At 46.0% G+C, this 25,175-nt stretch overlaps 1 protein-coding gene across 5 annotated transcripts in view; it reads left to right on the plus strand.

Annotated features, from left to right (window-relative positions):
- The window catches only part of LOC147016223 (eEF1A lysine and N-terminal methyltransferase-like), a 61,126-nt gene extending 36,578 nt beyond the window's left edge, over positions 1 to 24,548 (plus strand). For 3 of the 5 annotated variants that reach the window (XM_085849054.1, XM_085849056.1, XM_085849058.1), the window contains 7 exons: positions 2,888 to 3,117; positions 3,254 to 3,489; positions 3,666 to 3,864; positions 4,302 to 4,901; positions 10,699 to 10,902; positions 19,426 to 19,554; positions 24,068 to 24,548. In XM_085849054.1, coding sequence (XP_085705180.1) covers positions 2,888 to 3,117; positions 3,254 to 3,489; positions 3,666 to 3,864; positions 4,302 to 4,901; positions 10,699 to 10,902; positions 19,426 to 19,554; positions 24,068 to 24,444 — 1,975 coding nt within the window. In that variant the 3' untranslated portion in view covers positions 24,445 to 24,548. The remainder of the gene's footprint in view (positions 1 to 2,887; positions 3,118 to 3,253; positions 3,490 to 3,665; positions 3,865 to 4,301; positions 4,902 to 10,698; positions 10,903 to 19,425; positions 19,555 to 24,067) is intronic. The other 2 variants (XM_085849057.1, XM_085849055.1) reach the window with 2 other exon arrangements.
- Positions 24,549 to 25,175: the final 627 nt, after the last annotated feature.

Raw genomic sequence — 25,175 nt, forward strand, 5'->3', positions numbered from 1 at the left:
CAAACTTTGTGGTGTTCCAACATCTGTGGACTCCATTCTAACCTAACAGATAACCTACCGGTCAAAAGTTTCAGAACACCCCCATTTTTCCAGTTTTACTGAAATTTAAGCAGTGTAATGTGTCAATGTACTCTGAAATTAAAGGAAAGAACAAATAAACAATTGCAGATAAAAAAGAAATCATAGAATCGTTTTGTTGAACAAAATTTAATTTAAATTTTTGACTCATAAAAGTAGCCACCTTTTTCAGATATAACAGCCGAAAATACTCGTGGCATTCTTTCTAAAATGGAAATCAAATATTGTTCGGAAAGTTCTTCCCAACACTGTTTCAGAAGTTCCCACAAATGTGTTGCACTTGTTGGTTGCTTTGCTTTCACCCTTCTGTCCAGTTCATCCCAAACCAGCTCGATGGGGTTTAATTGTGGAGACTGTGCTGACAATTCCATGATTTGAAGCCTCCCGTCTTGTTATTTTCTTCCAAGGTAGTTCTGACATAGCCTGGAGTTATGTTTTGGGTCGTTATCTTGCTGTCGGATGAACCCCTGACCAACTAGGCATAGACCAGAGGGTATTGCATGGCGCTGAAAACTTTTGTGGTATCTCTTGGTTCAGGGTGCCAGTCACTGTGCAAGTCGCCGACTCTGGATCCAACAAAAGAGCCCCAGATCATCACGCTTCCTCCTCCAAGTTTGACAGTTGGTCCCACACACTGAGGAACCATCCGACTCGCCGACTCGACGACGTACAGAAACCCTGTGTGATGAACCGAAGATTTCAAATTTTGATTCATCGGTCCATAAGACCTTCTTCCAGTTTTCAGTAGTCCACTGGTGGTGCTTCATGACCCAGGCAAGCCTCTTTTTCTTATTTTGCCATCTTAGCAATGGCTTTCTTACTGCCACTAAACCTGTCAAACCTGCAGCTCGAAGTCTTCTCTTCACAGTTGAAACTGAGACTTCCTTACTTCGACCAGTGTTAAGCTGTGCTTGAAGCTGCTGTCATGTAGAGCCGCCCATCACGCAAGCTGTTGACTCTCAGAAACTTGTCTTCTGATTGTGTTGTGGCTTTGGGTCTATCAGACCTCTTCCTGTAAGAGTTTCCTCCAGTTTTCAAAGTGCCTTTTGATGGTGTAAGAAACTGTACTCACTGACACCTTGGCTTCCTTTGCAATTTCTCCAAAGGAAAGATCGACACTTTTAAGGGTTATAATGGTCTGTCTGTCTTCCTTTGTTCATTGTCTTTTTCTCGCCATTATGATAGCAATATACTACTTCCTGCAGTGCAATATTGTCCAAATAATGCTTCAGAGGGTGTAGCAACACAGTCTGTTCCAACACTGCTTTTATACAGACAGAGGGTTTGTAACTAATCAAGAAAAGTTGGGACAGCTGATGGAATTGTTTGCATCAACTTTCAAGGCTTAATTTACTTCCATTCCTGCAGAACAGCTGCAGTTGCTAACCCATTACTTGTTCCCTAAAAAGGGCCTTTTTTAACAACTCTGAAATTTGCATTATTTTTCAGTTTTTTGGTAACCTAAGCTTTTCTTTTAACCTCTGGCAGTCTGTTGCTTAGCTTTGTACCATTTCAGGTTATTCACTGGACTTGAACTGCTTAAATTTCAGTAAAAACTGGAAAAATGGGGGTTCTAAAACTCTTGCCCGGTAGAGTAGGAAGAGGAACACATGGTTGGTATTGTCATATGCAATGACAGTCAGAAGATGAAGCTAAAAAGAAAGTGACAATTAGCTCATGGTAGAAGAAAGAAGGCTGAGAGTGCGTCCAAAAATGCCACGGATTGAAAATATCTAAGATGTAGAAATTTTTGGGCTGGTGAAAAACTGACGCAATGGATTAATCCGGATGAAGGAATGCTATTATTTGATCAACCCCTTAAAAAAAGGAGAATGGCTGTAAAACATTTGTAGTAGCTGTAGTTGTGGTGATGGTTGTCGTGGTGGTTCGTGATGACGCCACCAGAGTGACGATTTTTTTTTTTTGTATACCTTGTCGAGGCTCGTATGAGAGCTAACACACAACGCACAGCAAGGGGGGCATGAGACAAGAGGGGCGGGAGTGGGAGGGATAAAACAGTGGGGAACAGACACATTAGGAGATCTGTGGAAGGGAGAGGGATGGGACGGGGAACATGGGGAAGAGAAGATGGACATTACAGGGACTTTCAGGAAGGAAAGCAGGGGAATTGAAGGGAGTGGGCTTGGGTGGATTGTCGGGGGTAGAAAAGATCGAGGATTTGGATGGGGGATGATAAGAGGTGGTTGTTGAACAGCTGTTTTGAAAGCCTGGAGGGAAGAATGGGAAAGAATAGAGTGAGGGAGTTTATTCCAAAGGCGGGAAAAAAAGAGGAATGAAAGAGTGAAGGTGAGCAGTGATTCGTGATTTTGGTAGTTTTACCAGAAGGGGGTTGTTGGCGGACCTTGAGCGCCCTGTGAAAATGTGGTGGGGACAAATCGCAGAGAGAGCGGGGGGGGGGGGGGGCAAGGCTGGAGAGGAGACGGTAGAAGACAGAAAGACCACCAACCAACCTGCGGTGATTGAGTGAGAGGCCCAAAGACTCAGCTTCATTGCGGGAGATGCAGATGATCCTAAATGCCCTGGTTTCGACAGCGTTAAGCCGAGAAAGGTGGGAGGCAGGAGCACCAGCCCAGAGGGAAGAGCAGTACTCCATCAGGCTACGGACAAAAGCTTTGTAAGTGGTCAGGAGCTCAAGAGGGCCGAGGAAGGACTTAGCACGACGGAGGATTCCCAGTCGGCGACTGGCTTTGGAGGCGAGGTTGGAAATGTTTTTATTTTTGCTTCTTTAGTGGAGCAATACTCACTCCCAAGTTTGGAAGCACTCACAACCACAATGTGGCACTTGCAGGTGTGCAGATGGGGTGGCCATGGAAACGTGGGTGCGTGAAAGGCAAGACTATGCCGCTATTCGCTCACAGCTGTCTGACCTTGGTGTAGCTGGAGGCCCGAAGTGTGAGATTTCATTGGAGTTGTGGAGTACGACCACCCCCAGTCACCCTCGATATTCCCTCTACATTGTTGACACCATGAGTCATCGAGATTGTACGTGTCCAGAAAAGATGTTTGCTGTGTTTATAGGTGAGTAAAAGACCCTTCCGTGTCCCTGAAACGGTGAGAGTTGGTCACGACTTCCATCCCCCCTCATCACCCCAACTTCCAGCATCCATCACAAGTTGGTTGCATTATCTTTTCTTTTCTGTTTCTCTATTCTCAGTTCCTCATGGCAGGGAGCGAGAAAGTCTGTTTGGATCAGAGGCAGGCCGAGCTCAGTTAGCCAAGAATGCTGGATTTTCTCGACTCATCATCGTGTTGTTGCTTCCGGGTCAGGACTATGGTGGGGTGTCGGGCGAAGAAACGATTGAGGGTGGCAGCAGGCTCGAGGTTGTCCAAAAAGAACTTTCTCCCAGGATGCTGGAGCTCGCACCGGCTGGTATTCCACCTGGAATAAAGGTAGACAAAACAGATTGCTTGTCTGGCTGGATTTGTCCTCAGATTGGAGATACTCTCATGCCGAAAATTCTGTAACAATAAGGTACAGGCACAAACACTGGCCCTCTCTCCTCCTTTCTTCCTCACGCAACCTGCTTTCCCCTCCTCTCCCATCTTGAATCGCACTGTTTGTCCAGATTCCTTTCCTGTCGGTCGGTGTCGGGGTTGGATGGCGAGAGGTTAGGTTTCGAGGTAGAAGTGACCTCAGTGGTGAATTTCTTGTTGAGGATGTGGGATCGACACCAGAAGACATGACTCGACCGTGTCACATCTACCGTCGATTGGTTTTTCTGGGAAGTCAAAACCTGCTCCAGTCCGAGACGAGATTTGTGTCTGGTAAGTGTTTCTCTCTTTTTGTTGTTTAATTTCATGGTTCTGTTTAGTTTTGTGTTTCCCTCTGCTCATTGGTTCTGTTTACTCGGTTTTGTTTTTTTAGCCAATAGTTCCTTCTTCTGAAGTTGTAGAAAACACAATTGGGTTCACTCAGTTACGGATTGTTTGTTTGGAATTAGTTTCTGGTGAAGTTTTTCTTTCCTGATGCCTTGTTTTTCATTCCACCTCTAAATTTATTAAATTCAACATGAATGAATACAAAAATGAATTCAACACAATTGCTTATGTGTTGCTATATTCAATATTAATGTTTAGCTTTACAAGTATGATTTGTCACAACCATTTAAAATCATTAGTGTTGTAAAATCTCTATCCCTGCTCACCATCTGATGCGAATAAAGAAAATTAATCTTTCCAGGACCTTTTTTGCTTGCTTGCAGTCGAGAAATGTGAGGAAGAGAAACGCGTGGTTGGAGGTGGCAGGAAGAGCGAAACGAAGCAGCACCAGAAAGAGCAGATACTGCGTGGAGGAGAGAACAAAACCGATGGACGAAGTGGGAAAGATGGAGTGAAGGAATGTGATATTGGAGATGTTCAGATGGGCAAATATGGAACATCAGTGGGAAATCTAAACAAAGTGTGTGATGAAAAGGTTGCAGGAAAGAAAAGGAATCGAAGATCCAAGATGAGGCGGAATAAGAATGAGAAGATGCAAAACGAAACCGGTCAAGGAAGGAAATCTGAAGACGATGCAATCAAAGAAGTCCATCACAGGACAACGAATGAAATTCAAGGGAATAGAATGATGGGGCGAAGGTTGGAAAATGAAAATTACCAGAAAAATGTCAAAGATGGTGGAGACGTGAGGCAGTGGAAAGGAGAGTCAGAGTGGAAGGTCCTGAGAGTTGGGATGACGGATGAGGAAATTGATGAAGAGCAACGGAGGACAGCACTTTTACAGGGCTACAGACTTGAAGAGTCTTATCTACCCTGGGGCTACCAGCAGGCAATGCTCATGACCCTCTCGTTGATACAACCAGGTATTCTACTTGGACATTTTGTTTACTATTTGCTTAAACGTGGTTAAGAAAACTCAGGAAATTCCTGAAATGTTGCACTCATCCCAGAATACTGCGGAGCAATTTCACTCCAAACATTTCTAACCAAGATTCAACCACTTCCAACTCCCCACCCCCATCTCACACACATGTCATCAAGAGCTATCATCCCCCTTCCTTCCACAACCAACACCCTCACCCGATTAGGTACATGCCTAAAAATCATATTACTACCACTTGGTCACCATTACGACAAATACAGTATGTTGATGAAACGTTCATTATATTCGCTTGTCGCACGCACGCACGCACACACCTTGCATGTCAACTGCAGCTCCAAGCTCCTTGTTACACTTTCAGAAATAACCAGCTTTTCTGAACGAATTATCTGAAACTCTGCATGCACAAGTTTATTGAAGGGGTGTGGGTGATTATTGAAGCAAGGTGATTCATCAATGCGTGTGCTCTTTGATGGACGTCACACTGGACATCATATCTGCTGGATTTCCCCCCCCCTTCTCCTCTCCCCCTTCCCTCTCCCCCTCCTCTCTCCCCTCACATCTCTCCCCAAGCCTGGTGTGGGCTTAATGGTTAGTTTGGCTGGCTTGGAATCCTAGGGTCCTGAGTTCGAGCTCCGTTGGCTGCTGAATTAACACCATGTGGAGTCGAGTCAGCCTGTCATTCTTCCGAGGTCAGCAAAATGAGTACCAGTGTACTGGTGGAGGAGTACAGCATCGGCGGCACAGCCGTGCTCCAAGAAATGACAGCTACCCGACAGCCAAAACCGCTATACGCAAGAACAGAAGAACATCTCTCCTCCTCACCCTCTCTCACCCCCTCTCTCATCCCTTTCCCTCTCTCACCTCACCCCTCTCACCCCTCTCCCTGCTTCACCACCCCTCCCCCTCTGTTCAGAAGACTGTTTACTGCTTCCCCATCGTGCATCATGCACAAATAAGATTCAGAGTGAGCTGACCGGAGGGGTGAAAAGGTCGCTACATGTGCGAGCATGCATGCAGGCAGGCAGGCCTTTGCCAGGAAGATAGTGTGGGTTTTAAATGCTCCCACCTGGTTATATAGAGATCCTGGCGGTTAAAAAGAAAATGTTGCTGTTTGGGCACGTTTTATTGCCCTCTTCTTCGCTCCTCACACCGCCTTCCCTTCCCCTCCCTCTCACACTGCCTTCCCTCCCCCTCCCCTCATGCTTACCTCCTGCCGAACACCCTCCCCTCTCCACCCCCCATGGACATCTCCTTGCGGTCCCCACATGCTGTTTTAACATACCCCATTCGTTCAGTACTGTCCTACCCCCACCCCCCCCACACTTCTCTGTAAGTACAATTCCCAAATGCAAATCGACAACCCATTCCCTCACACTTCCCGCCTTCCAAACCCTCTCCCCCTTCCTCCCACTCCTCACTCCCCCATCTTCCTAGCTCCCATCCATCCTCCTGGAGTGTAGAGCGATGTTTGTTGAGGTGGAGTTCTCCCCCCCCTTCCTCACTCCTACCCCCTTCCTTGCTTCCCCCATCCTCACCTCCTGCTAGCACCCTACCCCCTCCTTGCTCCTCTCTCTCTCTCTCCCCCCCTCTCCTCTCCTCTCTCCCCTCTCCTCTCTCCCCTCTCGTCTCTCCCCTCCTCTCTCCTCTCTCCCCTCTCCTCTCTCCCCTCTCCTCTCTCCCCTCTCCTCTCTCCCCTCTCCATTCTCCCCTCTCCTCTCCCTCCTCTCTCTCCTCTCCTCCCTTCCCCTTCCTCTCTCTCCTCTCTTCCCCTTCCTCTCTCTCCTCCCTTCCCCTTCCTCTCTCTCCTCTCTTCCCCTTCCTCTCTCTCCTCTCTTCCCCTCTCTCCTCCCTTCCCCTTCCTCTCTCTCCTCTCTTCCCCTTCCTCTCTCACCTCTCTTCCCCTTCCTCTCTCTCCTCTCTTCCCCTTCCTCTCTCTCCTCTCTTCCCCTTCCCCTCTCCTCCCTTCCCCTTCCTCTCTCCTCTCTTTCCCTTCCCCTCTCTCCTCTCTTCCCCTTCCCCTCTCTCCTCCCTTCCCCTTCCTCTCTCTCCTCTCTTTCCCTTCCCCTCTCTCCTCTCTTCCCCTTCCTCTCTCTCCTCTCTTCCCCTTCCTCTCTCTCCTCTCTTCCCCTTCCCCTCTCCTCCCTTCCCCTTCCTCTCTCTCCTCTCTTTCCCTTCCCCTCTCTCCTCTCTTCCCCTTCCCCTCTCTCCTCCCTTCCCCTTCCTCTCTCTCCTCCCTTCCCGTTCCTCTCTTACCCTTCCCCTCTCTCCCCCTTCCTCTCTTTTCCCTTCCTCCCTCCTCTCTGTCTCTACCTCTCCTTCCTCCTCTCTTTCTCTCTCTCCCATCCCCCTCCCCATCCTCTCCCTCCTCTTTCCCTTTCTCTTTTCCTCTATTCCTTCTTACTCCCCTCCCCTTAATATCCCCATCAGCAAAGTAACAGGTTGTATTTGTTCATATTTAATAACAGAACAATGGCCAGGAGGAAGTGAAAACAAGGATAAGCAAGCAATATCAAATACATTATACAACCAACACTATCCCCTTACCCACTACCGATCATATGCGCCCATGATACCAATAACAAAATGGAAATTCCTTCATTACATAACCTTGAGGCACAATCTGACGCACCATGTGATATAGACAATCGTGGGGATGACAAGACAGAAGAGTGCTTTTGGGAAAACACGACAGAACCTGAAGATCGGTCCTGCACAGTGCCATCAGCTCAGGCAGGCAAACGTCCCATACTGCTGGGAAGAGGAGAGAGAGAGGAGAGCATGGTTCCGGCCCCGGCAGGGCACGCCTTGAGCATTTATCACAGGCAATTTGGTACAGCCTGTCATGTGATGGTCAGGGTGGTCTCCACCCACTTACCGTGTCTCCCCCTCCTTTTATGGCCTCGTGCCCGTGTATCATCAGTGACGCACCTCCCCTCTCACTCACCATTGGCTGCTGGCTCTGTCTGAGGGCAGAGCGATCCCACCACAACCCTTCACGCCGGTATTCTGAGGTGTTGGGCTGTGGATGAAGGCCATTTCTGATTCTCCTGCCAAAACTCGAGCGGCTGGCTGAGCGAAATGCTAATAGCGACATTAAAGACCAATTACAGATGGTAAGACGGTAAAAATGGGGTCAAATGGGTTGATAATTTTAGAGAGACATTGGCATGGGTGGACATCGTTTAGCGAGACATATAAGCTACACATATCTCACAAGAAACAAAGCAATCAGAGATTGTTTTGTGTGGTGTTTGTGTACTAGTGTTTTGCGTAATTAATGAGACATAACTAGAACTGCCACTTTATAACTGCTGGCAGTGATGACCGGGTACCAAGCTGTCCCGCTTTGATGTAACCCCGCTTTGATCTGACACTTGACCCTGATCCATGACGATTATTGCTATTCAATTGAATTCAGAATAGGATTAAAATATATTCAATTCAAAATATATAGAAGACCAAATACTGTCGGTACAGTCCTGCATTGGAATCATCAGAAGGAACCCAAACAAGCAAAAAGCAAAGATGAAGTCATCAGGAGGAACATGGATGGGATTTGGATTTCAGCTGCTACTCCTCAACTCTTAAACCCATCCAGGCAAAGTAAGCCTTACTCAAAAAATAATCAATAAGAACCCAGATCAAAATAATTAAATCATTCTGGTTGCCAGAGCATGCATCCGGTCGGGTTGAAATTTAAAACGTAGATTCCCCATCACTACTCGGTCATAATTGTGAAGATTTACGTAGATTGATGAAGCGGTTGAAGAGAGAGAATTTTAAAAAGATTTCTGTTCAATCCAACGTGGCTACCAGACGATGTGATCTATCAATTATTCGTGAACACCCTGGTATCCCTAAGGCTTGGGCAACATGTTTGTGAAGTTTCCCTTCGATCTGTCCAGCCGTTCTGGAGAAGAAGATTTTTTTAAGGGTTTGTCCAATATGCCTGCCAAACCATGTGACTTCTGACATCATAAGTGGGAACGTTTTGTTCCTCATGGATAGGTAATAACTGTAAAGTTTTGCCTTGATATGTTCAGCCATTTCAGAGAAGATTTTTGAAGGTTTTCTTTTTAATTATAAAATATACCTGCCAAACCATGTGACCATTGACACCATTTTTTTTCTCTCAACCATTTATCCTCAGATAGCCCTCAAAAATTTTCATACTGATCAGATGTAGTGTTTTGCATATGCAATTATGACGTCATATCGAAGGCACCTATGACATCATGCAAAAATCACACTCATTCCCCATGAGGAGTACTTGCTATATGCTAGGTTTCAATTTTTTCCAACACAGCTGCCACACCACATGACCTATGACATCATAATTATCATAAAAACATTCTTCATGAGTGGTCGCTCCCATGGTGAAAATTTTGTTTCAAATCCGACAAGCGGTTACAGACATAAACATACGTTCTGTGCAGACAAACAAACAGCCAGACAGACAAACGGACACAAATGCAATTCCATCTCCTCTGGCAAGGGTAATAACATGATTAATTACTTCACACTTACTCAAGACATTAATTTAAGGATATAACTGATCTATACTAAGCATTATTAACTTTCTAGCAGTCATTTCCACAACAGTATAGTTGATTGTCATTAAGGTGATTTTAAGTTTGTAAAATTAACACAGGCCTGAGTGAATGGTTAATAACATTACCCTGGGGACGAAGAGGTTGATCTGGGAATCATTTCGTTTTTAGATTTTTTTTTGTCCAAAGCACGGATATTAGTTCCAAGCCTCTATCAGCCCTGTGAGGTCCGGGTTTCGTTAACCTCTGCTTTGGAGAAAGGTTGTTTTTCTGGCACAAAGCTCGTTTGGGCTCGGGACTGTGTCCTTTCTTCCTCAAGTTGTGGTGACCACAAGTGATAGATGTGATATTAATGACCAAGAATACTAATCATACGATGTTAATAACTAATAATACTGCATTGCTCACCTTCACTCTTTCATTCATCTTTTTTCCCACCGCTGGAACAAATTCCCACACTCTCTTCAATCCCACTCCTCTCTCCAGGTCTTCAAAATAGATGTTCACCACCATCTTACGCCTTCCCCCATCCAAAATCTTAATCTTTTTTACCCTCGTTAATCCACCCCTAGCCCACGTCCTTCAAATTCCGTTTTCCTTCCTGAAAGTCCCCTGTAGTACCATCTTGTTTACCCTGTGTACCCTGCCCCCATCCCTCTCCCTTACACAGATCTCATGTCTCTGTTCCCCACGATTCTGTGCTTCCGTCTCCCTCCCCTCTTGTCTCCTGCCTTGTCATATGTTTTTGTACATTAGGTCTTACACGAGCCTTGACTTGGTATACCAAAAAAATAAGAAATTACATCTCATCTCTCTGCCCCATCAATGTATCTCTTGGACACCTCTCCAAGGCACGGGAGTTTTACCTTGGGATTACACAGTAATATATATATATATATATATATATATATACTCTATAAAAAAATTTCATCCCTTGTATGCGCCACAATAGCATAGCACAACTAAAATGGAAGGGCGGTCTTCAAGAGGTGTCGAAGATAAACATTCATGAGGCTTGAGTAGTGGAACTGTATGTGCAAATCCATCATAGGGCCTTTCTTTCTAATTTTTGTTACCCACTTTGTCAGTCAATGATGCCAAATGACAACTTTTATTTTCACTTTCGCTGGGGTGGGGTCAAAGTAAATTTGTCCGTTCAAAAAACAGCACTGTGAATCAAGAGCTGTAATTGTTTAATTGTATTCCTTTGTGCATTTTCTCCATTAGCACCCCTGTGGCGTGTCGTCGTGGTTGGCCTTGGTGGCGGTGCACTCTCTCGCTTTCTCACTCACCGGCTGAACTCGCAGCTCTCCTTAGTCACTGTGGAGATAGACCAGGAGCTGGTCTCTGTAGCTGTTCGGTGGTTTGGATTTCTTGGTGATGTCGTTCTGGGAGATGGGGTGCAGTACGTACACTGGCTGGCAGCACAAGGTGAATGTGGCGGTTTGATCGTGCTCTTATTGTTGTGCGATTACTGCACCATGCTGATGTGTGTGTGTGTGTGTGTGTGTGTGTGTGTGTGTGTGTGTGTGTGTGTGTGTGTGTGTGTGTGTGTGTGTGTGTGTGTGTGTGTGTGTGTGTGTGTGTGTGTGTGTGTGTGTGTGTGTGTGTGTGTGTGTGTGTGCGCGCGCGTGCGCGTGTGCACATCCGTGTGTGTGTGCACGCACGACAATTATAGTTTTACCATTAATCACATGGATGACTTGCATTGATGTTGATCGTGTCATCGATAAAGATGAGTATCAAGGAAAAGCATGCTGTAGATCAGGATTAGATGGAAGTCACCACTATATTCTTCCAAACTATTTAAAACGTGGTTATACCGTATATTGCTTGACAGGGAGGGCAGTTCAACTTGGCATCTCATTTTCAAAAATTGGCAACAACAATAGAAACACATTAACTGTAAAATGGGAAGTGTGTGATGAGATGAACTCTATAAGACTAAGAGTCAACACCTTCCTTCATCATTTGCACTGCATCATTTGCACTGACACATCCTTGTGACAATTGATACTAATCTGTCGCCACGTGCTGCACACGACTGACGACTCAAGTTCTGACTTACGCCCATCCTGACAGCAGCTGTGCCCCTGCATGTTCGAGCAGCAGTTTTGTAGCTTAATGTTCAGGGTGCCTGGAATAACTTGCCGACTCTTTGCAAAAAGCATCGTGGGATCTTTAATGTCCATGAACTGATGTTAGCAGATCTCGCAGTGCATGTGAAACACCAGGATGGCAGTTTAGAGCTGCGTTGAGATTTGAACCGAGGCTGCACCGCTCAAAGGGCAGCGTCCATACCTCCAGACTCTTCGGAGGTGCAGGGGGCTGTAGGGGGTTGGCACATTGTGGAATTTACTCAGGGTCCAGCACACAATGGTCTTGTCCATTTGCACATGTGTACTTGCAAACTTACAAGGCCAGGATGAACTGCTTCGAAAATTTACACAGCACCCTCGCCACGGACGATTTCAATGCGGCCCAGATGTTGACCACACTCGTGCTTCGTACTCCATCTCGCACACCGTACAGCCCTCCCTCCTTCGAGGCCTCCACACACGGCTTACTTCGTACATTCAACCACAGATGCCAACCACAATTGATTGTAAAACCGAGCTCCTCACAATAATGATGCAACCAACCGTGTTGATAATTTTCCGTGCCTCATTCGTTTAAAAAATATATATATTTCTTTTCCAAAGCCTCTCCCCGTATTCAGGCAAACTTCACGCAGCCCGACTCTCCCAAGCAAAAATCGCGCACAGCCCGCACTTCACAGCAGGGCACCAACACATTCAGCACGATAACCGCTTTTATGGTCAATTTTAATCCAAATAATTTATCCTGACAGATAGAGGCTCATATAAGGACAACAAACATGCTCCCCTGTCCGCTTTGATACAAAAAAAAACTTGATCGCGCCAGGCAGAGGATTAATGCTCCGTGACAAGGTCCGCAATGGCCGCGTGTTCAAAGACCACTAGTCATCTCCCCCAAAAACATTTCTGCAGCTTGCCTAATGTCTTTGTCCTGGTTCTTGGATGTCATTGTTTCATTCACCGACGAGTGAAGACACAGCACGCCTCTGGGCACAGCATGTGCACTTCGACACAGCTCGCCCCCACCTTTTATCCTACCCCTCCTTCCTTCGCACCTTGGTCCCACGTCTCTCCCCATCTCCACATCCACAAAAAACTGCGTCCATGCGTTCGACCCACACATCAAAACGTATACAAATTAATTTAGACACATTTCAGAACTATTTGACTCTATATAAAATTACCTTTTATTTATTTACAACCGCGATTAAATAATTCCCAATTTAATTCGTCTTGTATGGACTCCTGGACTTGGAGATCACAATCAAGGCTTTCTTCGGCACATCTGCCACAAATTCTCCTGTTGACTCGTTTTTGAGTCGTTAAAAAAATAAAAAACTCTCAAAGAGGAACACGACCCCCACCTTTACCCTTCAGGCAAGGCACACACATTCCTCCACTTCACAATGGGGCATCCTTCCCTCTGTGGGTTATCATTCCCTCCCACTTTCCATTTCCACACATCGTTTTCACGAGCAGCCAAGCTTCGTCTGCTGTTCTTTCAGCACCTCGCTTTAAATTTCCAAATATTATCACATCAGAACTAATCTCAATTCCTGTTCTTTTGATGGATATTTTACCGACTTTGAGTTTGCTGCACTGTAACCTTCCCTTCCGCCTGCATTTTTCGGCCACCTCCTCACTGGGAAGGCAAAAGTCGTGGCCAGCGACCTCGTACCTTCCAGGTTTGGACACAACCTCGACGGATTAAGGAAACCCTCAGATGGGTTACCTGGTATTCTCTCTTGATTTCCCCCGCTCCGTGCACTGAGTTGCACGGGTGGGGCAAGGTGTTTTCTCAACTTATTCTTTTAATCTTAACACTTCCAACTTTTCTTTTTTCTTTTTCCAACATTATTTATTTGTCATGCTTCTTCCTTACACATCTTACAAGCTTCAAGTTTGGTTCAGGCTTATTCACATATGCATATCTTAACGAATCTTATTCGAGGAATGCATATGGGTACTTTTATATTCATTCATAGCATGATTCAAATTGATCACATGACCTAGGTCCATAATTTCCGTTACAGCTTTATTTTCCCACTTTCCCTTGATCATTTCTAGAGTATTCTTGGACTGGTCAGTGTTTTGCCTGGGGTGGTCTCGCGTTGGGTTGGGTGTCTTTCACACCTTTCCACGAACCCTCACACTCCCTTGCACACCTTCCACGTCCTCAATCTCCCACAGAAATACCTTGTCTCTCAGAGATTTCTCAGGTTACCCTCCCAGGGTTGTACCTTGCAATTTCCCCTTTAGACACTGTCCTCCAGGGATTTCTTAGATGAGCCTGCGAGCATCACCTTCAACCCCTCCTTCGGACACTTAGACACTGTCCTCCAGGGATTTTTTAGATGAGCCTGCTAGCGTCACCTTCAACCCCTCCTTCGGAGACTTAAACCCCCGGGGTACCCCTCTTTTTGATGTGCATAAAGCTCCCTCTTTTTCCGTTCTTTAAGATAAGGACAGATCACAAAGAGGCAGCAAAGTTGCATGCCCTGGTGCGAGAAAAGAGGCAGTTCTTACCTTATCTTTAAGCCGGCCGGCTTCTGTCCTCATTTGTCTCACCAAGGCAGCAGCTCCCCCTCCCCCCTGGTCTGTCTTATCCTGCCGCACTACGCCAAATGTCGAGATCATGTTCCACCGCTGATTGAAATCTAGCAATGTCCACACTGATCATGGTGGAGAAGAGCCTTTTAATTCACATCAAAAGAGTACATGACAAAGTGAGACAGAGACTACCTACAGTATCCCAGCTCAGTTAAACTCTCTCTCGCAAGCAGTTTGGTTTACTTTATATATACTTTTCCCTGCTCATCTGTTTTCATGATTTCCCCAACTTCCATCAGGTTTATATTTTCTTTCTTAGATATCATATTCTTTGAAAGTAACAACACCCCAGCACTGGTTCTCTCCTGGCCTGACAATACAAAGCATTGATCTTTTCACCAGCAAGAAGATCTGTTATTGGTCAGGCAGACCTTTATCACAATATATATTATCTTCTCATTTACTGCAAGATGTTCCATTTTGAACTATACCAAAACAGTGCTGATTTATGATCGGGCTTCTCCGAGTTCAAGGCTCAAAGAATGTTTTGTTACAAGGGCCAACAAGAAAGCCAGATGTTCAGCTGCACAACACACAGAGAGAGAGAGAGAGAGAGAGAGAGAGAGAGAGAGAGAGAGAGAGAGAGAGAGAGAGAGAGAGAGAGAGAGAGAGAGAGAGAGAGAGAGAGAGAGAGAGAGAGAGAGAGAGAGAGAGAGAGAGAGAGAGAGAGAGAGAGAGAGAGAGAGAGAGAGAGAGAGAGAGAGAGAGAGAGAGAGAGAGAGAGAGAGAGAGAGAGAGAGAGAGAGAGAGAGAGTGAGAGAGAGAGAGAGATATATAGAGAGAGAGAGAGAGAGAGAGTGAGAGAGAGAGAGAGATATATAGAGAGAGAGATAGAGAGAGAGAGAGAGAGATAGATAGAGAGAGATAGAGAGAGATAGATAGAGAGAGAGATAGATATAGAGAGAGATATAGATAGATAGATAGCCTACTTGCTTTGATTACCAACAGTCAACAACTGTAGCTTACTGAGAGCATTTTAAATGCTTTGGCTTCCTCAATTAAATGCTACATTCAATTTAAGAAAAGGTAATCCTACTAAAAATGGCTGCTCTCATCTTGGGAGCTGTTCAACAACTCCGTGTGTGTGTGTGTGTGTGTGTGTGTGTGTGTGTGTGTGTGTGTGTGTGTGTGTGTGTGTGTGTGTGTGTGTGTGTGTGTGTGTGTGTGTGTGTGTGTGTGTGTGTGTGTGTGTGTGTGTGTGTGTGTGAGAGAGAGAGAGAGAGAGAGAGAGAGAGAGAGAGAGAGAGAGAGAGAGAGAGAGAGAGAGAGAGAGAGAGAGAGAGAGAGAGAGAGAGAGAGAGAGAGAGAGAGAGAGAGAGAGAGAGAGAGAGAGAGAGAGAGAGAGAGAGAGAGAGAGAGAGAGAGAGAGAGAGAGAGAGAGAGAGAGAGAGAGAGAGAGAGAGAGAGAGAGAGAGAGAGAGAGAGGTGAGAGAGAGAGAGAGGTGAGAGAGAGAGAGAGAGTGAGAGAGAGAGAGGTGAGAGAGAGAGAGAGGTGAGAGAGAGAGAGAGGTGAGAGAGAGAGAGAGGTGAGAGAGAGAGGTGAGAGAGAGAGGTGAGAGAGAGAGAGAGGTGAGAGAGAGAGAGGTGAGAGAGAGAGAGAGGTGAGAGAGAGAGAGAGAGGTGAGAGAGAGAGAGAGAGGTGAGAGAGAGAGAGAGAGAGGTGAGAGAGAGAGAGAGAGAGGTGAGAGAGAGAGAGAGAGAGGAGTGAGGGAAAGAGAGAGAGGCGAGAGAGAGAGAGAGAGAGAGGGGTGAGAGAGAGAGAGAGAGGTGAGAGAGAGAGAGAGAGGTGAGAGAGAGAGAGAGAGGGGTGAGAGAGAGAGAGGTGAGAGAGAGAGATGTGAGAGAGAGAGAGAGATGTGAGAGAGAGAGAGATGTGAGAGAGAGATGTGGACGCAGCAACGCGCTGCTCCAGCGCATGCTCCCACACCTTACCTCACCTGCAGGCGGTGGTCAAGTTTCATTGGAATTGTGTGTGTAGTTTCTAAGAACAAAGCAAATACCCATTTTGGGGGACACCCCCCCCTCCAGACCTCCTGCGACCCCAATTTTTTTTTTCATAATGTCGTGAACAATCCTTGGTTCATGGGTGATGAAGGTTGTGGTCAATTTTCATCGAAATTGTGTCTGTAGTTTCGAAGAAAAAAAGCAAATCCATATTTTGGGGCAACCCCCCTTACACTCCTTCGACCTTGATTTTTCTCACGTCACGAACAAACTCTGGTACATCACGGGTGATGAAGGTTGTTGTGAAGTTTGATTGGAATAGTGTGTGCAGTTTCTGAGAAGAAAGCAAATACCTCTTTTGGGGGGCAACCCCTTGTAGCTCGATTTTTTTTTATTATTATTTATTTATTTATTTATTTTTTGAATGTCATGAACAAACTTTGGTACACCACGGGTGATGAAGGTTGTTGTCGTTTCATCGGAATTGTTTGTGTAGTTTCTGAGAAGAAAGCAAATATCTCTTTGGGGGGGGGGGCAACCCCGACGATGTACTTGTGTTGTTTTGGTACTACACATATTTTATCGACGATCAACTATTCTAAATAGTTCGTACTTTATAGAAATAGTGTGTGTGTGTGTGTGTGTGTGTGTGTGTGTGTGTGTGTGTGTGTGTGTGTGTGTGTGTGTGTGTGTGTGTATGTGTGTGTGTGTGTGTGTGTGTGTGTGTGTGTTTTTGCTGCTGTTTGGCCCCTTGACTGTCCTGCACGGACAGAGCTGATAATATTGTTGCGGGCCGGACATCGGCTGCGAGGTGGATTTTTAGTAGGATTACCTTTTCTTAAATTGAATGTAGCATTTAATTGAGGAAGCCAAAGCATTTAAAATGCTCTCAGTAAGCTACAGTTTTTGACTGTTGGTAATCAAAGCAAGTAGGCTATCTCTCTCTATCTCAGCACGACTGCGAGGTGGAGCAGTAGAGTCGACACTACCAAACACCCGGAATCTAGATCGTACCTTTTGGAAAACTCTGAGGGTACGGGCCTCTTACCGGACCGTGAATCGTCAATAATTCCACCACGTGGTACAGGGTTATTTGCCAATCTTCAAAATACCTAGAGATCCACATGGTGAGCTACCGAGTATTCACACCCTCGACGGCACTCGTACGAGTCGAGCCGTTAGCGTGTCCGACCCGTGCGCAACCCGAGCGGATGTTTGCTGAAGTCCCGTCAGTCCAAATGTACATTTACAGCGGCAACAGCCTTTGTAATTCACCAACACACGCCATGCTAAGCCAATGGAAGAAACACAGGAACGAGCTGATACATTTAACAAATGGGGTATTTATTCACAGTAATCGGGGAAACGAGGGAAACACGTAAGGGCAGAGTTATCACGACTAATAGAGAATGCAAATTTACACACAAGCACTTCAACAATTCCTACTTAAAGATGGGCCCACAGACAGACACACACCCAAAAGAAACGGACCCAAAATGGTCTTTATTATCCCTTCAGCTCGGAGGGAAGTCGAGTTGAGGGACGAGCAAGTGGCTGGCTACCCGGCCGCGGGCGCGCGGCTCGACGTCCACACCTTCCCGGAGCACCAGTTGGCAAGAACAGACCAAGGGCAGCCGACGCAGACCACGCCAGCGACAAGATGAGCCGGGAACCAGAGCACGCCATCGACGAGATGAGCCGGGAACCAGAGCATGCCGGCGACGGGATGAGCTGGGAACCAGAACACGCGCTCGTGAAGATGGGGTGCAGCTTCTTTTCTACCCACTCGAGCAGATCCACCCGATTATTTGCTTTCTGTTCCTTTTGTCCCCTTTTCAGGCACGGTTCGCTCATCGTGGCCCGCTCTCCTTGGGTGGGACACGATGTGTTTACTTATTTGGCGCGCAGCCAAGCGAACCGGTTCATGACCATATTTGGGAATGTAATTCCATCACCGGACGAATTCCGAACACACCCGCATACCAGTGAGCACGCAGAGGATGCCAGGAGCAGAGGGTTGTCGTTGTTGTAGTTGTAGATGTAAAAATCCTAACTCTCAAAATAACTCCGCAGCACATGAACATTTAATTACCCATTAAACAAGGGAAAGGGAGCTATCTATCCACATTTCCTTATTGAAATAACTGAGTTTTGGACCTGTATGTTGAGTGCTCATGGCTTCCAGATTCATAACAATATTCCACCTTTAACCACAGCCATGTAGGTCTGATTGGCCCTTAGGCAAATGCGTCTCGTGGTCTCACCCTATCAGCCTGATTGACAGTCGTAGTCTCACCCACCCCTGCTCCCTTCCTATTCCTTTCAAAGGAATGTAGTTTTAAGTACTTTTTGTGGAATCCTTTCAATATATTAAAATGTCGATCATTTTGCACCTTCCCATTGCAAAATGCAGTAGATTGGTGTTTAAATCAAGTTTGTAGCTTCAACCAATTTTGAGTAAGGCTGTCAGAAAAGAATATGAATAATGACAAACGGGCACTTTTGGGTCTCATTTTTCTTGTTCACCGATGATGTCACAAAGTTTATTGAGTGTGATTGGATGGTTAGTTCTCCGCAGGTGACTGGGAGGTAACAGGTTTATAAGTTCTATCTTGGCAGGTTTAAATTTTTTATTTTTTTTTGAGTATTTATCTTGTATTGAGCCTATGGAGTGTTTGGGCCATTTCTACAAAAGAAGTGTATTGATTTATAGCCAAATTTGTGCAAAAGAAATGTTTGTGTTATGATTGGTGTAAATCATGACAACACAGCAACTCACATCCAGTCATTATCCTCAGTTAAAACTAGCCTGTGCCTCTGTAGCAGCATATGGTGAGGCGAGCGTGCGTAGCGAGCTGATCCATGCAAGTGATCAATAAAACCGCTTGGTTTTATCAGTCCTGTAAAGGACAGATTTGGCAGGACGGTTGGCATCCATTTTGAACTTATCTCCCATCGGGTTTGACGAACCTCTCTCGTCGCTATTTTGAGTAGCTCGGTGTGGGTGGGCGACTGAGGCATCACAAATTGGGCTTGGTATGGGAGCAAACGGGTCCTTGATCCGGTCCAGGATGTCTTGGCTGCTTGGCTGACGGGACCACTGTAACAATATGTTGAAGAGATTTGGTAATAAGAGTTCAATTAAAAGCACATAGAGGTCTCACTGGCAGATGCTGGACAGTCAATGTCCCACATGTTAATTTCTTCTGGGAACAGCACTACCAAAATGTGAGGATGGTTGTGAGAGTTATGAGCTGTGAATTGTTATTCTGAGTGACTAATTGCCAGTTTTTGCGTGTAGGACACCAAATTGATGCTCTTCTAATCGATGCCGATTCAAAAGACATGGAAGGAGGGTTGTCCTGCCCTCCACCAGATTTCTTGTCTCTGGAATTCCTTTCTGTTGCTCGACACATCTTGATGCCTGGAGGTAAACTTTTCATTGTTGAATGAGAACATTGGGTGCTCTTGAAAAATGTCACAGAATGAAGTCTGTCACAGCGATGAATGGTTGTATGACAGCTTTTTTGAGTGAATGCAATGAAAATGTGCCCTTTCCATATGTAATTGTTTTGTTTAAAATGGCAGAATATTTCACCCGCACTCCCTCCTCATTTTTTTTTGTATACCTTGTCAAGGCTTGTACAAGAGCTAACACACAACACACAGCAAGGGAGGCATGAGACGAGGAGCATGGGAAGGACAAAACAGTGGGGAACAGAGACATTAGGAGATCTGTGGAAGTTTGAGGGATGGGGTGGGGAACACAGGGTATACAAGATGGACACTTCAGGGACTTTCAGGAAGGAAAGCAAGGAATTTGAAGGAGGTGGGTTTGGGGTGGATTAAAGGGGGTAGAAAAGATCGAGGATTTGGATGGGCGACGATAAGAGGTAGTGGTGAACTGCTGTTTTTAAGGCCTGGAGGGAAAAATGGGATTGAATAGAGTGAGGGAGTTTATTCCAAAGGTGGGAAAAAAGAGGAATGAAAGATTGAAGGTGAGCAGTGATTCAGGATTTTGGTAGTTTTACCAGAAGGGGGTTGTTGGCGGACCTTGAGCGCCCTGCGGAAATATGGTGGGGACAAATCGCAGACACAGCAGGGGGTGAGACCAGACAGGAGACAGTAGAAGACAGAAAGACCACCGAACCCGCCTGTGGTGAGAGAGTGAGAGGCCCAAAGACTCAGCCTCATCGCGCGAGAAACCAATGATCCGAAATGCCTTGGTTTACACAGCGTGAAGCCGGGAAAGGTGGGAGGCAGGAGCACCAGCCCAGAGGGGAGAGCAGTACTCCATCAGGCTGCGGACTAAAGCTTTGTAAGTGGTCAGGAGCTCAGGTGGGCCGAGGAAGGACTTTGCACGACGTCCCAGTCAGTGACTGGCTTTGGAGGCCAGGTTTGAAATGTGGCTTTTTAAGAAAGATCATGGCAGATCGTGAGACCCAGAAGCTTGAAAGAAAGGACTTCTTCCAGTGGATTGTTGAGAAAGTAGATGAGGGAGTTTTCTCAATGGTCTTTACGGAGAGACATGGTGAGAGTGTGAGATTTGTCTGGATTGAAAGACATGTTCCACGTCTTGGACCAGTTTGTGATGTTACCCAGATCTGCAGTGAGCGAAGAAGCTGCTGCATGCCGGTCTGAGGGATGACAGATGGTATGGCAGAGGGTGGAGTAATCAGCAAAGAGATAGAGGATTTTCCAGAGAGTCGTAGAGATCATTGATGAAAACCAGAAAAAGAACAGGGCCCAGAACGCTGCCTTGAGGAACTCCAGCCTGGACAGGAAGAGGGGATGAGAGAACTCCATTTACGGCCACGCGTTGGCTGCGACAGGAGAGGAAGTTTGTGCGCCATGAGTGGAGATGGCCTTGGATACCATAGGAAGAGAGTTTGGTGAGCAGGGCAGGGTGCCAGACCGTGTCAAAAGTACGCGATATGTCTGGCGATATGGCTCTGATTTCATGTCCAGCATTGAGGACCTCCATCCATTGTTGGGAGAGCAGAAGCAGCATATCCAGCGTAGAGTGACTTGGTCTGAAACCAAATTGATGATCAGAAATGAAGCCATTGGAGAAGAGGAAGGATTTAATGTCTGAAGCGATGATGGATTCCATAACCTTGCTGATTATTGGGAGAAGGCTGATTGGTCTGTAGTTGCAGGGATGTGTTTTTGCACTTTTTTATGCAGGGTGGTAATGTTTGCTGATTTCCAAGCAGATGGAAGATAAGCTTGAGCAAATGAGAGGGTGAATAGAAAAGAGAAAGGGTGAGCAAGAGCAGAGGAGCAGGTTTTTAGGACACGTGGGCTGATGCCGTCTGGACCAGTTGCAGAATCTGAGTCGAGGTTTGACAGCAGGCTCTCCACCTTGTTAGAAGAAAAGGACACAAAGTCCAGGGACAGTTGTGTGCAACTGGGTAATGTGGGTACATAAAGCGATGGGTTTCGGACACAACATTTCGATGCAAACACTGATTTTAGGCATTCAGCCTTTTCACATGCGGTATCAGCAGTGCAGCCATTTGAGGTAAGGGAGGGAATGGAAGGGGAACATACACCAGAAACAGATTTGGTTAGACTCCACCAGGATTTGGAGGAGAGAGAGGTTTGAGAATTCAGAAATGAGCTTGGAAAGATGTTTTCTGGCTCTTCTGATTGTCGACACACTTCTTCTGAGGACAAGGGAGGAGGAGGGGGGAGGTAAGGAGAGTTGTTGAAAGAGTGTGGGGGATTGCAGAATAGCTAGGGGAGGGGCTGGATGAGGAGGAGAAAAGGCTCTGTGGTGCTGGGGGAGAGGGGGGACAGGAGAGAGGGCAGAAGGCAGTTGAGCATTTGAGGAGGTGGAGTAATGAGATGGAGGTGAGAGGGCAGGGGAAAGAGGCAGCTTTGTGGATGTGACGGGGGGGGGGGGTGCAAATTTGAGAAGGGTGAGTGAGGGGTTGAATGGTGGGAGAAGGGTGATTGGGGAGAGTTGAGGGAGAAAGGTGAGGGGTTTTTTGAGAAAGGTGAGAGGGAAGCTTGGAGGAAGAAGAGTGTGATGGTTGCTTTGAAAGGGAGGGGTGAGAGGCGTGAGTTGGCACTGAAAAAGAATGGCTGATGGAAAGCGAACTTTTCCACATTGGTAGATATTTCCACATCGCAGGACATGTTTGTGACTCGTCCAGGATTGGTTCTTGGTCACGGAAACATTTACGACTTGTCGTGAGCACCAAGGTGTTCTTTCAAGACCATGGGTGTCCTCCACCACCAAAACCTCCTCCTTTACCAGGGTTCCCACTTATTTTGAGATGTCCTTTTTAAGGACTTTTTAAGGGCTAAAAGAACCCCTTTTTAAGGACCACATCTGAGAAATTCCAGGGGTAAATTGAGGTGAGTCACCTAGAAATTAACAAAGATAGTAAGTTTACAAAAAATCTATTTTAATAATGAACATACAGAACACAGCAGGAGCTTATTCAGTCGACAAGGCACAACGCGCCACACAGCCAATTGGCAAATTCACTTCACAGTGACTGTAGAATCAGCTAGGAGCAGTCACAAGTTTCCAGATGGCAGCACTCTCAATGTTAATGTGTTGTTATGTTAAAATGTTATTATAGGTGCTGCCACCTGCAAAGTTGCAACAGCTCCTGACTGCTTCTACAATACAGAACAGTACATTTTGTAAGCTACATGTCATTGTTATTTCCAATTAGGACATAGCAGGCAAGGATTTAGCCTTCTCCTCAATTTCTCTTTCTAGAACTTTGAGTTCCCCCCATTTTTTCTTGGCAGAGTGCCTGAGAGCATTTGATTTTACCAGAAGACTGTGGCGAGTTTTGCCACCTTTTGCCTCAGCCTCATCTGCATATTTTTCTGACAATGTGGTCAGACCTTCTTTCTCTTTTTCAAACCATCCACTTCATCTTCAACCATTTTTCGTTTTCTTTGGATGGCTTCTTGCCCTTTCATTCTTTTCTCTTCTTCAAGATATTGATGGTATTTATGTCGAGAACTGGAGGCTGAGGATAGCAGTTCCTTTGGAATTTCAACTTTGAGCATTCCACCTACCAGTACAAAATAATCAATAATCTGCCTCAGTGCCACAAGCATGCCTTCACCCAGGTTGTCCTTCTCTATCTGTATGTTGAGGGAAAAACCCCTCTCAACAGACACCTGACCTTGGGAAACTAGCAACACTTTACAAACTACCCACCACAACTTCTCAAACTTCTTGTTTTTGGACAGTTGCAAAAGTTAACAAAAAGTTGTTAACCCTTTTGGATAGAGGGTTAGTTGCAAAAATTAGGACAACTATTTAAAGATTATTCCATTTAATGTATTGTAATTTCGTAAATACACTATATTTCGTAAATACACTATGACGGGTCTCGCTATTGGTTTAATCAAGGCACGTGACGAAATATCGGAAGTTGTTTTTTTTTATTTTTGTTTGTTTTTTCTTCTTTCTCTTCTTGTTCTTGTTCTTCTTCTTCTCCTGGTGAAGACAAAACCTTTAGGACGTGGCTCTTGGACACATTTGTCCTTGTTTAGAATACTAGTGCGAGGAAAATGAAACACCCTTCACCAAATAACAGGAAAATCTGATTTTTATTGACTTTTGAACATTTTCCTGAAATTTAAGGACATTTAAGTACTTAAATTGTACAACTCAGAAATGTTGGACTTTTATGGGTTGTAAGAACCCGTATGAACCTCGTTTACCCTCATGTTCTTTCTCCTCCATTTTCATATCCTCTCCTTTTCCTTTTCTCTTCCTACCCTCTCTTCTCAACGTCTTTTCCTCTCCATCTACTGTTTGTCACATGTCAATGCCACAACACCAAGTTTGCAACATAGCCTTTGGGTCCATTCTCTCAGCATGTCTTTCACCAGAGATAACTGTTAAAAAGTGAGGATTTTTATCACATGCTTTGCATCAATGTTTTTGTTTATCTTCTTTGCAGGCATTTTGTCTCTGAACCTTGTAACTCGTGACCCCAAGGTGAGATCTGAGGCCGTCTCCAAGTTGGTGAAGGCATTTCCAGCAATACTTTCTTTCGATATTCCTGGATTAACCAATGAAGTAATTGCCTGCCTTCCTTGTGGACTCTCAAAAAGGAAAGTGAGGGGTAACAGGGTCACCAAAGAAAAGGAAGCAAACAATGTTGTGGAGAGGTGGGGTTGTGACACAGGGATTGTCGAAGGTGTGAATGCCTCGCCGTTGAAAGTGGACCGGGTACCACAGCTTGTGAGGGCATTTGAGGATCGACTAAAGAAGGCGGGTCCTTTACCAGCCATGGACCTTGTTGATGTAGCCAGTCATTTGCATGTTATAAAATGAATTGTCATGTGCAATTTTATGTGGTGCATGATCTGACTTGATGTTTTGGTGATGTGTGATGAAATAAAAACAAGCCTCGCGTTTCGAGGGGTTCCCCACGTGAACACATGTGCTATACTCATCGGAGATTTACAAACACGCTCGCGTGGAGAACCGATCTGGTCCAAATTCATATCCCAGCCTACCTTCTGTCCGTCTGCGGGGTCGGCTCGAATCCACCACGGGGTTTCCGGACCGGATTTCACTCACGCAGACGCGCACGCGGCAGCCTCGTGCGTAGCACAGCACGGACCCCGCATGCCCTGCCGTGCAAACCCGGCAAGGTCCCCAAAACAGCTACGGCCGCTACTCGGCCTTTGTCCACCATCAAGCACCGTCGTCGGAGCACTCTCGCGCACAAACTCCCACGTGCCACGACGCTCACACATCTCGACATGACATTCACACCGGGACATGCGGTTGCATGTTCGCGCATGCCGACTGTCATCTCTATCACATACAGCGACCTCACACACGCTGTGCCTCTCACACACGGCCGTTCACTCACGCATGCCATTTCACTCGCACACGTGGTTCCACTCACACACGGTGCTTCATCCACACACGGTGTTTCATCCACACACGACGTGCTGGGAAGCACGCATTTCGGCACACTCGCAACCATGCACACCATTTTACTCACACACGCGTTCCCTCTCACACAACGCCTTTCACCCACGCTATGCGTGAGT

The sequence above is a fragment of the Eptatretus burgeri genome, chromosome 12 (genome assembly GCF_056783735.1).
Source record: "Eptatretus burgeri isolate ZD-2024b chromosome 12, Ebu_testis_v1, whole genome shotgun sequence".
In the NCBI taxonomy this organism is placed as follows: domain Eukaryota; kingdom Metazoa; phylum Chordata; class Myxini; order Myxiniformes; family Myxinidae; genus Eptatretus; species Eptatretus burgeri.